The sequence below is a fragment of the Neolamprologus multifasciatus genome, chromosome 8 (assembly GCF_963576455.1).
Source record: "Neolamprologus multifasciatus chromosome 8, fNeoMul1.2, whole genome shotgun sequence".
NCBI classification, from domain to species: domain Eukaryota; kingdom Metazoa; phylum Chordata; class Actinopteri; order Cichliformes; family Cichlidae; genus Neolamprologus; species Neolamprologus multifasciatus.
Window position 1 is genome coordinate 27,347,246 of NC_140446.1, and position 16,609 is coordinate 27,363,854.

The 16,609-nt window shown below is 41.7% G+C and overlaps 2 protein-coding genes across 4 annotated transcripts in view; both read left to right on the forward strand.

Annotated features, from left to right (window-relative positions):
* LOC146513251 (uncharacterized) overlaps nt 1-16,609 on the forward strand; it is a 234,897-nt gene that overhangs the window by 93,020 nt on the left and 125,268 nt on the right. The gene's annotated exons all lie outside the window — the stretch shown is intronic.
* The window catches only part of rab3gap1 (RAB3 GTPase activating protein subunit 1), a 37,138-nt gene continuing 33,105 nt past the window's right edge, over nt 12,577-16,609 (forward strand). For all 3 annotated transcript variants that reach the window (XM_085171348.1, XM_085171349.1, XM_085171350.1), the window contains exons 1-4: nt 12,577-12,699; nt 12,788-12,843; nt 16,058-16,136; nt 16,232-16,364. In XM_085171348.1, coding sequence (XP_085027474.1) covers nt 12,682-12,699; nt 12,788-12,843; nt 16,058-16,136; nt 16,232-16,364 — 286 coding nt within the window. In that variant the 5' untranslated portion in view covers nt 12,577-12,681. The remainder of the gene's footprint in view (nt 12,700-12,787; nt 12,844-16,057; nt 16,137-16,231; nt 16,365-16,609) is intronic.

Here is a 16,609-nt window from a genome sequence, read left to right on the forward strand (position 1 = left end):
CTGGGGCGGTCTGCTTGCCTCCACCCCGGAGGGAAGGGTAACATCTCTTGGGTCTGGGTGCCGTTTCCATCTCTGGGGGTGAGGATACCTGGACCCGGGATATAGAGTATGTTTGGGGAGTGTGATTGTGTGTACATGTCCATTTACGTTTATTCCTGCGTTGGGTGAGTGCTGAGTGTTTGTATATGTGTGCATGAGGGTGGGAATGCATGTCTGTGTCTGTGTGTGCCTGTTTGTCTGTGTCTATATGTCAGGTCGGGTCTTAGACTTCACCTCTCTGGGAACTCCAAGGCCCTCCAAAGTGTGGAGGCCTATCTCCCCTCACCACACTCCCTGCCGGTGACTGATGCCCTCAGGGGTCGGTGCGTTGGTGGTTCTTGGTGTCCGGGGCTGGGCGCTCAGGTATGTACCAGCTCACTCCCGGTGACTACTTGGCGGGGCCTGGCACCTGCTGCTCGGTCAGGCCTCTTCCGGGGCGCGGGGGGCCCTCGGGCCTCCGGCCTCTGTGCCTGCGGCTCGGTTCACTCTGGCACAGCTGGCTGCCGGCAGAGCCGGCGGGCACGCCGGTGCAGCCCCCTCTAGCTTCTGCCCGGTGGCTACTGGGTGACCCCTCATCTGGGGATCCTCAGCCCTTCCCATGAAGGTGGCACGGATGCCCCTCCGGTGGTCCTCCTTGGGCTCTTGCACTCTGGGGCCTCTGGATGTCTGGGGCCTGGATCTCCTCCATGCCTGCTTCATGCCCTGGGGGACGGGGCTATGGCTCTCTACATCCTCTAGCAGACCATTACATGGGGAAACCATTTGAATACAAGCGCGCCGATCCACACAGGTGTGCACATGGGTGTTCACTATTCGTAGACTTAAATCACACCTTTCTTGGCTGCTACTTCAAAGCACATTGTGCGCTGTCTGTCCTGCGTGCTGCACAACAACATTCAATATTTAGTATTTACTGCTGTTTTCACTTAGCTAGATTAATGCGATGGTGTTGTGTATAGTATGTTGCATTGTTTTGTTTTGTTTTTTTGCTTGTTTTCTATTCTTTTTCTCTCAACAGGTGATCCCGGAGATATTTTTTCTTCCCCCCTTTCTCACTGTCCCTCTCCCCTTCTGTTTTTCTTTTCCTTCCTCTTTCTTTCTCCCTTTCCTATCCCTCACTCATGTCTGTCCCGTCTGTAACAACTGAAAATAAAATAAATAATAAAAACAAAGGTCGATCAAATGGACCAATACGGCAATGCCATGATGATCCATTTGGCAAAATAAATCCATTGGGTATCCTTGTTGGTCTTCAGACAACAATTCTGACGGCTAAAGAACCAAATGGGACAGGCGAAAAAAAAAGAAAAAAAAAAAAAAAAAAAAAAAAACCCTCAGTTTTGACAAATAATACAGTTAGAGTGGATCAGGTGACCCTGAATCTTCCCTTATTTGTGCTGCAATAAGCCTAGGCTCTTGTGGGCTTCCCATCATGTATGAATTTTTTCCTTCTTTGCTCTTTCTGTGTTTATACACCTCTCTGCATTTAATCATTAGTTAGTATGTATCTCTTGCACAGTATGTTGTTCTGTCTCCTTTTCATCAACCTCAGCCAGTCACAGTAGATGGCTGTCTCTCCTTGAGCCTGTTTCTGCCAGATGTCTCTACCTCTTCAAATGGAGTTTTTCCTTCCCACTCACACTAAATGTTAGCTCATATGGGGTACTTAAATTGTTGGGGCTTTCTTTGTATTATTGTTGTGTTTTTAACCAGCAACATAAAGTGTCTTTAGGTGACTGTTGTTGTGGTTTGGTGCTGTATAAATATAATAGAATAGAATCGAATAGAATAATGTACTTCAGACCGGGAGATTGGCAAAATGTATAAATAGGATGGTGATTAGGGGAATTGGAGACAGCTGTGTAACACAGCAGGGATACATTGGGAATAAGAAGACAATGGAAGTAAGACTCAACACAAGAAAGAGACAAGAGGCCACCAAACTAAAACACAGACTAAGACACACGAGCTTGACACAGACAAAACCAGAAACAGACATGAAGACAAGACTGGCTTTAACACTAGAGTGTTTTCACAAGTGTTCCATCCACTTGTGGAATGCTTAAAAAGAACTACACTTAAAAGCAATATGGAACTGAAAACAAAAGAATACATAATGTAAACATATCATCAAATAATCCAGGACTCACAAACAATGATATGATGAACAGAACTATAAAGAACAAAACTGAGAAATGCTTGGTAAACTGACCAAGGACTATGTCATCATGTCAATTTTTTAATATCATAGTTAATGTGTCCTGATTTGTAGATAGTGCCACCTGACAATTACCAGGAAATCCAACTGGGTGACAAGCCAGAGTTGTTTGCCTATACACCCACTGACTAGAAAAAAGGTCCAGGACTCTTCAAGCTGGGATACAGGCATCAAAGACAAAGATGTAACCAGATAGAAAGTCATCAGGAAGGCATTGCCTGTTGTTGCTGCTGCTGTCAGACTTTTTAATTCATCCACTTGTGTCAGACACATATTGAACAGGAATAAACATGACTCACTGCACTCTCTCACTTTGTATGCCACAATGTTTGCTTAGACACCTGTATGCTTATATTGTTTATTATATCCCAGAAACATTAATGTTAAAACCTGTGTTCCTATGTCTATATATAAGTTTATTTTCATATCTCTATATTAATCTATTTATAGCTCCATTCCCTCACTTCATTTTATACAATTGCTTTGTTCCTGCATGAGAGCTATTTAAAATGGTTTCACACAAAGTGCCTCCAGATGAATACAGAGTAGTTTTGGACAGCAGAGGCTGGAGAATGGTATTGCTCTCTGTGTGAAAAATAACTACTTATTTGAAATGAAGATGAATGTATGTTGTCAAGGCAAAAAAAAGATTTTTCTTTTAAACAGTACATTGCATAATGAGAGTTGGCAGTTCGTCTTGTCACCGGAAGGTTGCTGGTTCGAGCCCCAGCTCCCACAGTCTCGGTCGTTGTGTCAGAAAAGCGGCAGAGCTACGCCAGAATGCTCTTTGTGGACTACAGCTCAGCCTTTAATGCAATCATCCCAGACATCCTCTGCTGACCTTCCACCACTCGCCCATTGAGAGCCTACTAACTTACTGCATCCCAGGATGGTACGGCAGCTGCACTAAGGCGGATAGCGAGTCAGTGAAGACAATCAAATATGCTGTCATGACAAAACTCTGTTCAGACAGTGAATGGACTGATTCTTATATAGCGCCTTTTTACTCACCCATATTACTCAAAGTGCTCTATACAACATGTCACATTCACCCAATCAGGCCAGATGTAGCATGCCATCACATAAACAGTGCTATCTTACCATGCCAGAAGTCAGCCAGCAGTGCCGGCTTCACACCAGATCCAGGCAACACCCGTCTGCTATGTGGGATGACTTGTTCTTTTGGCGTTTTAGTTGTGGATTATGTTTGGGCTGTGTCTCTTGCCCTTTCAGTATAGTATTGTTTTCTTGTGCTTCTAAGTGTCCCTTTGTTTCTTTTTAGGTTATGTAGTATGGGTTAGGGATATTTTGTATGTTGTTTTTGTTTAATAAATCCGCCTTTTGGATTATTTCCTGATGTGCCTGAGTTCTGTTATTTAGTGTCACTTTGAAAGGCACACAGCCAGCATTGACATATAATTGTTCTTTCAATTTTTGATAAAGATTACAGTGAATTGAGATGTAACTTGGCCCAGAGATACCGTAGGTCGCCCAGAGTAAGACGGTGTTGAAAGTTGGACCTCAACTACTAAGGATGATTTTTAATGAATTTTTGAAATGTACATAATTGTAGTGTATTGACTGTATTGCATTGAATATAAATGTCCTTTAATTTCTGAGGAATTTTACAGTAAATCTGGATGAAACTTGGCACACAGGTACAGTAGGTGTCCCAGAGAAGGAACGTGTTGAAAGTTGGACCTCAACTACTAAGGATGATTTTTAATGAATTTTTGAAATTTGACATAATTGTAGTGTATTGACTGTATTGCATTGAATATAAGTTTCCTTTAATTTCTGAGGAATTCTACAGTAAATCTGGATGAAACTTGGCACACAGGTACAGTAGGTGTCCCAGAGGAGGGATGTGTTGAAAGTTGGACCTCAACTACTAAGGATGATTTTTAATGAATTTTTGTAATAGACATAATTGTATTGACTGTATTGGGCTGTTCCATCGTAATGTGTGCGCGCGCGTGCGCGGGTCTAGGCTCTCTATAGAGATTGACAGACCACGTGACTTTCGCGCATTGCATGCCGGTAACTCGTGGCAAAACAATCAAAGTACCGCATCAAATGCAAGCATTTGCAGCACCGCAAAACGTTCATTCTCTGGTTCCAGTACCTTCTTGCTTTTTCTTTGCCCCCCCCCCCCCAAAAAAAGTTATGTACAAAACGAAGGAGAACAATGCCGGTCCGTACAAAGACAGACTTGATGAAAAGGCAAAGAAAAGATACGAGGAAAAAAATCAAAGGAGTGAAAGGGTCAGACCCTTAGAGCACACAGAGGGACAAAAGACGTGCTGCCCAACTTTCACCACGCTCATATTTATAATTATACGGTTCTTGGAGTGAGTGCATACACTCATGATGTTTAGTAACTTCAGGTCACTGCAACAAGCCCCGGTACACTTTACCGACGGATGGGTACAGGACCTTGAAATGCACCGTGTAGAACGAAAGACCATCGTACGTATCATAAGTTTACCAGTCTCACAAATCGTCTTCATAAATACACAGTCGTTAACCGTTTACTAATAGGACCTTTGAGCTCAACGGTAATTAATTAGTAGTGGAAATAATTTCTGGTTCGCATTACAGAAATGTAGCAGTGACAATAATATTGTATGCTGTAATCGTACTGGGCAATTAGTGATAGCATAGCGCCACAATTTCTGTTCAGCGCCAGACTTGCTTGTAACCTATATCACCAATTATGTTATGAAAAATGACGTATTGACTACTACAAAACACTGACCTTTGTGGAAATGCTTGGAGCAGACTAACATGTGAGCTGGAGTGTTCTGGGACGTTGTATTTGGTCTTTGAATGGCTGCGATCCAGGCCATCCGTCAACTCTTTTTACTTCAGAAACATGGCTCGAATAATTTCTCTTCAACGACGTAATCCGATAAAAAAAAACCGATCTCTTTACCCGTCGGCTTCATGGCTGTCATGCGACCGGCTATTGCAGTTAATAATACAACAGCTTCTTGACAGTTTTTTGTGTTTCTTTTTATCGCTGTGTAACTGATTTCAATTGAAAGCCTGCGTGCGCTAGTACCTCTTGCCACGAGTTCCCAGAAGTCTTTGCGGTTTTACCCTCGAATGACGTCACATTTTCAATCTCTATCGGGATATAAAGCGAAAAGGCGCTACCGTAAAGACTGGTGTAAAAGCGCAAGGAAATTTATGCGGCGGATAAGAGGCGGCTGGCTTGACCGCGGCTCACAAATGACGGCTCACTTTACCGCGGTTGGGGCTGGACAGCGTCAACACATTAACGAGCTAACTGCGCTAACACACTAGTTCCCACCCATTGCTTGGCACATCTGACATACTGTTTTACTTTAGTCCATGACTCGCTTACCTTCAGGGTCATACGTCACATGAAGACCAAAATAGTTCCAGACGCCACATCTGAATGAGGGTGGGGGAGGTTCAATTTGCCATGTTGCAAGGAGCTTAGCTTCTGTCTAGCTAGCTTGCCCTGCGCTCAGTGAATCTGTGTTCGACTACTCCGCCTAGGCTGCACTGTCGAGCGCAGATCCGCTGAGCGCTCAACACAGACAGAACCGTCAGAAGGAAAGTTGATAAAATAAATTAAAAATGTTGTATTGTTTGATACATATGCGTACCGAACCGAAAGCACTGTATCGAACGGTTCAATATCGATACGAGTATCGTTGCACCCCTAATATTAACATCTCTTGGCTGGTCCAATGCGTTGGTGTTCCCCGGACAAGCTGGAGGAGGCTTCTCTGCTTGGGCTGCTGTTACTGCTGCATTTCTGCTCATCAGACTCACCTAATGAGATGACTGCAACTGTTTCTTTTTGGAGAGGTAGTGATTGAAGTTGGCCCCCCCACCTTCTTCAAATCCAACAAAACTGGTTTGTGCTATGTTTGTGCTGGTAAAATTGTCGTTTGTGCCGCTTTCATTTTAAAGATATTTTAAAGCTCAACCAGCCACTTTCTTTACTGTAAAAAAATTGAGAGATATTAACCAGCATTGGATTTTTTTTCCCTCATGATCACACTTTTAAACCTAGTAATCAAACTGCTATAACTTATTTAAAAACTAGGTTAAATATAGCATTTAAAATAATTAATGCATTCTGTTGGAGAAAAAACTTATTTGCTGGTAACAAAATACAAAACTACGAGAACAATGTAGTATATATGTTTCCTGTTAGAAAATGTAAATACATTGAACTGTCTGAGCCTCACAAGTCTAATACAATAACTGAAAAACAACAGCTATTTCCATCATCTAACTCACAAACTAGAAAAAGACTTTCTTTCATGAAATCTTGCCATCATTCCTTTGTGTAGAGCACAGCGTGCGGACATACGCTGGTGTTTTCAGATGCTATGGTTACATCCTTTCTTAGGTCATCATACATCTCCCAGATGTACGGGGTCCTGTTACAGAATATAATGCCCAAGTGTTTCTGGTGTTGGGCCCTCCTGAAATGTAATGACTGCTTTCAGGGTGAATTTCTCTCCTTGAAGTAGCAGAGTGGATGGGAATTCAGTAAGCAAAAACCTTTTTGGACTGTGAAAACTGAGCTCCAGAGTTTCTGTAGAGCATTTTCCAAGGTCTGTGTCAATCCATACGAGCTCTCTCAGGGTGAAACTGTGACAAACAGTCCCTGTGCAAAGTTGCTTTCCCGATTAATCTGTTTTAAATGCTGTTGGAGACGCATCGGGACTTTCGATTGGTCTTACGCATGGCAATGCTGGAAGGTTGAGCCTTTGTTCAACAGCAGACTGAAGGTGAGCTATGCCAGAAGCTGACAGATCAATGGAAACAGAAGGTATTTGCCTTGTGTTTGGTGTGTAACGTTTGCAGTACTGGGAGGAACACTGTCTTGTGAAGTGAACACTTGGATTTTCCGTCATTGTTTTTTGAATTACTGTGGACACATGGCACTGTGCATCAACACGATGAACACCAGTCTGTAACTGAACAGGGCAGAATATTGAGCTCAGCACCTCTGCCCTCAGTGAACAGGCATGTTGAGTGACACCCTTTGAAGCAAGCTGGAATACTTTATTCTCCTCTGAACTATTCAACATGTTTTGAGCAGTACGACTGTCACAGTAAGCGCAGCACAGACTTTGACAGAAGGCATCAAAGGCACAGGTGTTCATCACACAGTATTGTCCTTTGCCAAGTTTTACTGGTTGTTGATTATTTCCATTTTTTAACAGCCCCAGCTTTACTTTTTTCTTTTTCACAGCTGGATCTGAGTGGAGCCATTCAGGGCAAGGGGAGAGGTATGGTTTGGTGGAACTGCAAGGCCTCTCCAGTTTTCCAAAGCTGCTATTTCTTCATTGTCCATGTCTGTGACAATTTTGGGCTCCTGAGAGGGGTTATCATCCACTTCCTGCTCCACAAAGACTTTGTGTGGATCCTGACGCTTCACTGTACCATCCTGTCTGGCAACCTCTGCTTCTTTTCGTATTTGTTTTGCAGAACAGATCCGCATGTTCCCTTCAATGACACCAAGATGACGTGCAATGAATTTATCTATCCTTATAGGGAGATTTTGATGCTTGAACAGACCATGTTTAATGTTCTTGAACTCTGCTTCAACATTAGCTGAAGTTGTGGTGAGCTTTTCGCTCTGAAATAGGGGAACCATTACTCCAGGCCAGAGTAGTAGGTATCCTCCCAATCTAATTAGGTGTGGGACGAGCTCAGGTAGATGGTGCATATTGTCTCGATCACCATGAGCATGGCACCTGCTCCCCTCACAAATATCTGCCACCCACTGCCTTAAGTCAGTGTTTATTTCTGTGCATGGATCCGATCTAAGGTCTTCTTCTGCCTTGTCATCAGAAACAGACATAGTCTCATCTGCAATCTTTCTTTTCAGATTTGATTTGGACACTTCTGACATAATGGGGTTTCCAAAACGGTCACAGCCTTCTGTCTCACTTAATGCCGCAATAGCAATGCTGCATATTACGACCTTTGCTTCTTCCTAGGATTGGGACTTGACAAGTTGTGCCATTGATCGCACGTAGAAATCCCTCACCCGATGAGGCTTTTTTCTCAAACAGTCCCACTGGCAAATCATTTTGATGAAGTGTGCCACGTCCACTCTGATGAAACATGGTGGTAGTTTGTAGGGTTTTTTCCGAAGCAAGACACCAAAGCATTCATTAATGTAGCTCTTCAGATCTGAATGATGTGTTAAAGCCTTAACTAAAGCACCAAGTAAAGCTAAGGAGAAATCACAGATGGCCTCCTTTGGGATTGCTGCTCCAGCACGAATCCATTCTGATAACCATCTTGTGATTGCCTGGACATCATGTCTCTCTGACAACATTTGCACCACTGGGACGTGAGAGTTGTCGCTTCCTGTTAACACACCTTGATACAGGAAGATGTTTCCAGACAAACCATTAGGTCTGAGAAGCTTTTTGACAACTGAGCCAGTCGCATCAAAGGCGACTATGGGCTGCTTTTCAGTCTTGTACATCAGCATTTGAGTTTGACTCCAGTAGTGACAGAAGAACTTGTCTAATCCAATGTCCCAAATGCTTCCACTGTGAGGGGAACTGTATGAGTGGAGAGACAGTATTGGGTTTTTATGAGCAACTTCTAGTTGATTTTGTTCGTGTTTGGCTTTGCGCAGAGTTGTCAGTTTGGTAGATGGCTTGGCTCTGGATCACCAAAGTCCATCAGCTTTGCTGCCTCTGATGCTCTCCACACATGGGGCTGCAGTCTGCCTTCACAAAGTGCTTTTGTTACTTGTGCCCTCAGACTTCCGGACATGGCTCTCTTAGAAAAGCCAGTGTGCATGGATTCATCCGTGTTTGCCATTACACACTTCAGCACCATTGGGCAGTGATTTTCAGGTTCCTTTTCACATGTAATGTACAACTGGCCACTACACTCTTTGCAAAAGCCTCTGATTTTAATAAAACAAGATACAGTTCTGGGGTACATGTTGGCTCGTTTAAAAGTAATGGTGCATGTACTTTTAACCTCTTCCCTAACCGATTCCCTGGTTTACAACATGAGTCCATGTACCTGGCTTCAAAATTGTGTATTCCTTTTTTTGAAAGTATTCTTTTTGTATGTGACTTTATGTGGAATCACATGTATCCACTGTTCAAATGGGAGCTCCACAGTCTTGCAGTCTTTGTTTTGAAAAGGAGAGCTGCTTTGTTCAAAATCATTATCATTGTCACTGCTGTCTGTGTCAGTCAGTCTCTCTTCCTCACTGTAATCCAGAGCAGCCCATACATTGTGTCTGTTTAATTTAACAAAAGTGTAAAGAGCTTTTGGTGTCATCTTTTCACCAAGTTGTTTGCATAGATTTTGCCATATGTCATCACTTGGAGTTGAAACTTTTCCATTTTTTATGACTGCTTCTTTAGAAGCACGAAGGACTTCAAATACTGCAATTTTGTCCACCACTGATTTCTTTGCTATCTGTCAAGCAAAAATTAAAAATGTGATATATTACTGCTATAATTTGGTTATAACTTTAATTCTACATCTTTAAGTGGACATAAAATTACTTACTTTGATACACTGTTTTGACGTAGTGAATTGAAGTGTTGATGATTGCTGTTGCTCATGGAATCTAGCTTAAAAATGCAAATAAGATAGCATGTATATGATAGCGCCCCCTGGTGATCACAAACCAAACACAGGTCGCTATGTTTGTTTTTTTGGCAGAGTTGTACCAGTTTATCCTTAACAAGATCTAGTTCAAAATTCATTTGATCAGTATAAAAATGAATTTAGTCAATGTTCATAGCTCATCATCAAAATACTTGTAGATAAATTCTGGCTCTGTTGAGATAAACCTGTGTCTGTGTCAATCCCACACGTGTTTAATAGCCCACTCATTTAATAGCCCTTTGTGACCGTGGCTACAGAAGTTTGACTCTTGCAAAAATATAGTTTGGCCCTTTCAGGTAACATTGACAGTTACCTAAGATTCACAGTTCTGCAGGCTGTTTGGAGCCTTTGAGCTCAGATTTGCTGAATCACTGACATGCACTCCTGTGTATGTTAATTTTATACAACTTGCTCATGACAGCCCACATACAAATGACAGCACTTTTGTTAATATTAGCATTTGACTTAAAAGCTACAGTTCACATATTATTAGGTTAATGTTTTAACAACCATTAGCATTTTAGCATATACCCTGCTGGTAGCACACTAGATGGAGTAAGGTAATGTTAAGAAACATGGTAGTCAGTGATCCACAACCAGCTTATTGGCTCAAAACACCTTATCTAATTATAAACTGATACGCACCTACTGGCGTGCCCCTTTAAATTTCTTCATAAATGTTATTTAATGTTATTATTACGGCAGCACGGTGGTTAGCACTGTTGCTGCACAGCAAGAAGGTCCTGAGTTCAATTCCAACATCACGCCAGGGTCTTTCTGTGTGGAGTTTGCATGTTCTCCCCGTGTTTGCGTGGGTTCTCTCCAAAGACATGCAGCTTGTGGTGATAGGTTAATTGGTTAATCCGAATTGCCCATAGGTGTGAATGGTTGTCTGTCTCTGTGTGTTGGCCCTGCGACAGACTGGCGACCTGTCCAGGGTGTACCCCGCCTCTCGCCCTATGACAGCTGGGATAGGCTCCAGCGCCCCCTGCGACCCTTAAAAGGATAAGCAAATGGATAGATGGATGAAATTTTATTAATATCTTTAAAATAATAGCGCCACAAACAAAATTTTTTGCAGCACAAACTAGCACAAACACAGCACAAACCTGTGACATCAACTTTTGTTTGATTTGGGTGATGTGGGGGGCTGGTTGACCTTTTGACGTTTGCATTTTCATTAATATCTTTAAAACAGAGGCAGCACAAACGACAATTTTAGCAGCACAAACCAGCACAAACGTAGCACAGTTGATTGACACCAGTTTTGTTTGATTCCATTTATGTGGGGGGGCTGGTTGACCTTTTGACCTTTACATTTAATATCTTTAAAACAAAAGTGGTATATATATTTATATATATATATATATATATAAATATATGTATAAATATATTTTATTGTTTAATTAATCTGAAAATGTTAGTCTGCCAAATGTGCAGCAATTTAATGTATTTATTCTCTTTAGCTGATAGTTTGTGGGGCCCAGATAGACTGTATAACTGCATCTCTACCAGTTTCTCTGCACTCCAGCCTCCTCTGTGTCATGTGAAGGGATTTTTGTTAATGCAGGAGAAATTATCTCCACGAAAAGGAACAGGTTCGGCCATCGCACAGTGGAACAAATTCTCTTCTTAAATAAAAATGAAAAAGGGTTACTTTAAATGCATCATGTTTTTAATTTGCAAGTTCATAAGCATTTTCCCTTTCCAGTTCACAATCAATTCTACCCCCAGGTCAAAAATATGTCTGGGAAAATTTCCCTAATATAATATTATTTATAAATATACCCATCTAGCACTTGCACAAGTGCATGGAGGCAGGACCTCACAGCAGAAGCATGCTCCATAATGTGTTGTACATTATCATATGTCTATTATATGTAATGTGGTATTTTTCAATTATTGTATTTACCAACATCAAGAAGTCACAAAGAAAGACCACACCGTGGTGCATGTTTGAACAAGGAGAGTTTACTGGTCAAAATTATTTATTAAACAAATAAACCACTTTTTTTTAACCCCCCAAAAATACACGTTCAAAGCAACACAACGGCGGCCCAATATCAGACAGAACTCCACTCTGTAGAGTGGGCAGTCATTACGAAGCAGTCTGTTTTATTTTGTGGATTCAAGCTGCTCTTCGTATTTTTGGCCACCAGATGTCACCAGAGAGGACTGTGTTGAAAAGCTTTGAGTAATGAACCGTTTTTCAATACAAGCTTCAATGCTTCAGAAAGCTTCATTTGGCCATCACTATGGCGAGGTGTCTGATGTCAGCTGGCAGTAATGATGATGATGTTCGAAGCTGCTTTTTCAAGTTTGATTCAGTTAGTCTTGAGCGGAAGCTCTTTGCAAGAGTCAGTTTTGAAAAGACCTGTTCAAAGTGCTACGTTGTCCATGTCTCCGCATGAACGTGCAGTTTGTGAAAGTCCAGCAGAGAGAGGCGGTTGTACTTAGCTTTGAGCTCGTAGTTGTTTTGCAGCCCATTTATTTCCACTTGGAAAGTGTCTGGCACAGATGGTTGCACATTAAACGGCGTAGCAAACATCTCCAGTTCCTTTTGGATATTCTTCACACCTGTCGTCAAATGCCTGAATGAGTTTTGCACAACGACTGTTGTTGTGATTTGGCGCTACACAAATAAAATTGAATTGAATTTAGAATTTGTTTGTTTTCTTTTATTGTGAAAGAACTATAGAGGAAGCGACCACCTTTTCGCACATGCGTAGAAAAACATCCTAGTTTCCGGAACCGATCAGGCAGCCAAAGACAACAACATGGCTGCTGATAGCGATGTGAGTTTGTGTTGTAACACGTCAGTGTGGTTGTTAAGCGCTGTAACAACACGACAGCTGGTTTTACGTTTACGTTTGTGTTTTGCAGCCCGAGTCGGAGGTTTTCGAGATCACCGACTTCACCACTGCGTCCGAGTGGGAGCGGTAAGCCAGCCGGTCATTACTCTGAAAACTGGGATTAGTCCTCAGCTTTACGTGTTCCGCACAGCTCTCCCTTTAGGAGACACGAACCTGCATTTATTTCTTCAGGCCTAAACAAAACAACGTGATTGCATTTTACAGCGAACCTAACCTCAAACAGTCAAGCTGAAGAGTGAGGCTGTGCGTCTGTGTACGTACATTTACCATCACTCTGATATCGCACAGCAGCATCACTAAAACTATAACACTGCACAGATACAGATGTGCTTCCGGTGTAGATGAATAGCGAGACTGATGGCATATGTGTGAGCCATTTTTAAATAATCCTCTGGATATTGATTACCAAACAAACTATAGACAACTAAAATGTATTATTACAAAATGTGCGTTAAATAAAAAGGCATTTTCCAAGCACTGACCTGTAATTGGACACATTTGTCAATAAAGAACTCACCTGCTTGTTAGGGCTTGAGCCAGAGGTTTGAACTAGGAGTGGGTTTCCATAATCGATTTTCCAATTAAAGTAGATTTTAGCTTGAATAAAGTGATTCATTAAATCCTGAATCGATTTTAAAGATAAATGTATTTTGCCAGAAACTCCAGAATCTCAGGTTGAACCTCACAAAACGATTTCAACAACCACCAAACAGCTGAAACAGTAAATGAGAGCAGCTGCACGGATTCCACACAAAGACGTAAACACAGAGCGTAGATCGTTCACCCGACAGCGTGTACACAGACGTAGAGCTGACCGCTCACAGAGTCTGAGCTGCAGGTTTTGTCACTCTGACCAAAATTGACTGAACCAGCAGCAAAAGAAGATCCAGACTAGGCTTCATGTTTGATAAACATCGTCATTAAATCTGTTACACTTTGGCTGGTTTGCTTCCAGCAGATAAAATCACACTTCCTGTACAGCTCTCTCTCTCTCTGTCTCTCTCTCTCTCTCTCTGTGCTTCAAGAACAGTTTCCCATCTCAAGTCTCTGTTTTCTGCATTATTCGCTGCTTATTAAGCACCAGTCTACCGTTGTTTACAGTGCTGTTGGACGCTGTTTTTTTTTTTTGTTTGTTTGTTTGTTTTTTTAAAAAACAAAACAGCAGCAGTAAAACAGCAGTAAACCAGTAGGCTGTGGCTCCTTGTTTTTGTCAGGTGACAATTAGAGATGGCACGATACCGCTTTTTTATGTCTGATACCGAAACCATAAATTTGGATATCTGCCGATACCGATATGAATCCGATATAGTGTTTTTAATCAATAAAACTGTTTTTTTTAATATCTTGCTGTTTTTGTATAAGTTTATACTCAAGTAAAAAACAAAACAAAACACTGAAGCTATTCTGTTACAACTGTATGCAAAAAATACACTGCACCCAAAATATTTCATAGTTCAGCAAAACTGATCAATCTAATAAAGTTAAACCTGCTCCATCCTCCCTATTCTGGTATTTTAAAGAGTACTTAGCAGAAATATTAAGCAACCTAACTAATAGGGTTCTAAAACTCCCAGCAAAAATAAAAAATAGGGAACCACCCTCCACCTCATAATGCTTAATCAACATAATCAACTTTAATTTGATGCAGTGTGAAAAAAATGCACAGAAATAAATTATCTTTCAAGAATAATTAAATAGATTCAACATCTTTCTTCAACAGAACTGCAGACTGCACAGATGGTTCCCAAAGGAAAAAGTACTATAGCTTATTAGGGTATATTAGACTTAACAGTTACTATATACAGTAATGGACTTCTATACATTTTACATCAGATTAAAACTTTGGGTGTAAGATTCAGATAATTATTTATTAAAAGCTCGACATTTTAAATGAGAATAAGAAAGAAAAGTATGTCTTTGTGCCCCCTTTTCCCTGTTCATGCCCTATCGGCCCCCCTGGCTACACTTTGCTAGCTCCGCCCCTGCACAGTTACGTCAGCTGTAGAAAAAGATCCTGGTGTAGAAATAATATTAAATAAATCCTAACAACAGCTGATCAAGCTTAAACGTGCTGCTGTTGTTCAGCCGCTGGTTTCCTCTTTCTGGTGCAAAGTGAGACAAAAACAAAGAAGAGAGACGATCAGCTGATCATTGATCAGTTTATGATTGAAGTAGCAGCAGGAGGGAGAGAGAGAGAGAGAGAGAGAGGCAGTCGCTCCATATATCGGTTGTTAAGCTTAACGCTGGAATGCTTTACAAACACTCAGAGATGAACTTACACACTTGCTTTACTTCTCTCTGGGAAAACTTCCTCGGAGATGAAATGCTGGTTTGCTAGCAAGGCTACAAATACACACAGCCGCTCTATCACGTGACCACACGGCTCCGACTGCTACGGTTATGAGCCGAGTTACGCCGTGTAGCAAGTTTTGTGAGGTGCTTTTTTGATATTTAATGGATCGGATTACATTTTTTATTTCTCTCCGATATCCGATCCAGTAATTTAGGTCAGTATCGGACCGATACCGATACGTAATATCGGATCGGTCCATCTCTAGTGACAATAAACTAAATACAGCTAGATGGTACAGATTAGAGTCACTACTCTCCTGTAGTATTCAGGAGAGTGTGGCATGTTGTATTCTATGCAACATGCCACACTCTCTATTATCTATACGGATTTCTAACTATCATACATATGCATTTATACTCTGATGGATGCATCGGAGAGCAAGTCGGGGTTAGTATCTTGCCCAAGGATATTTGGCATGCAAACTGGGGGAACCAGGGATTGAACCACCAACCTTCCAATTAGCAGCTGACCTGCTCTACCTCCTGAGCTACAGCCACCCCTTAAATAAATATATAAAATGACGAGAAACACGAGCGCACACTGAAAAAAAAACAAGGGACACTGAGGCAGCTGATCTGGTTGGCCAGTGTTAGCATCAGATTGATTCTTGTTTTAGTGGTTCCTTCCAAAATCACAGTGCCACTAACCAAAGGTCACGAGGAGGGGGGGGGGGGGGGGGGTTAATGGTTGTTTGTACCAAAGAACTGTCTCTGCAACTTACTGCGTTGTCATCTCCTAATATGTTGATCCATTGGTTGGTGCAGCTCGTGTGTGCAGAGGCAGTTCAAATGGATGCAGCCTCTGTAAATGTAATATTTAACGCACAGTGTGCTTGGAGGGAAATTCATTTCTGAAGTTTCAGTGGTTATTTAGCATGAAGCAGACACTGTGCATGTATGCTGGGCTAATCTGTTCATCTGCCTGAAGTTTTGTGTCCAGAGTGGAGGAAGTGCTTAACGATTGGAAGCTGACAGGGAACACTGCACGCAAGGTTTCTCCAGAGAAGGTATTTTTCACTCATCGAACCTTTACATGCGTGTGAAGTATGCAGGAAGGAAGTACTTCACCTTCATCGTATGATGCTGCATTATCTGAACACAGGGGGAATACACCAGTGGAACCTGGGCGGAGAAGTCACAGGAAATTAATTTTGCTGACTTCAAGTTCTACATAAGCCACTACTTTCTGAAACAAGAGTGTGGAGAGGATGATGGGAAGGACAACCTCGAGGAAGGTAGAGTCACTTTGTCTGCACTATTATCAACATCAGCTTTTCATTGACTGTTGTGAATGATGTTGACAGTGTTGGACAGACATGCAGGCTGTGGTAGAAGGACCGTTTTCACAATTTTGTTATCAGAATGATGACAAGCTGACATCCAGACTCCACACACGTTATTATGTAGCCTTAGTTTTTATTATCCTGCAGATTTGCAGAAATATTTATTATTATTAACTGGTGGTGCAACCGACCAAAAA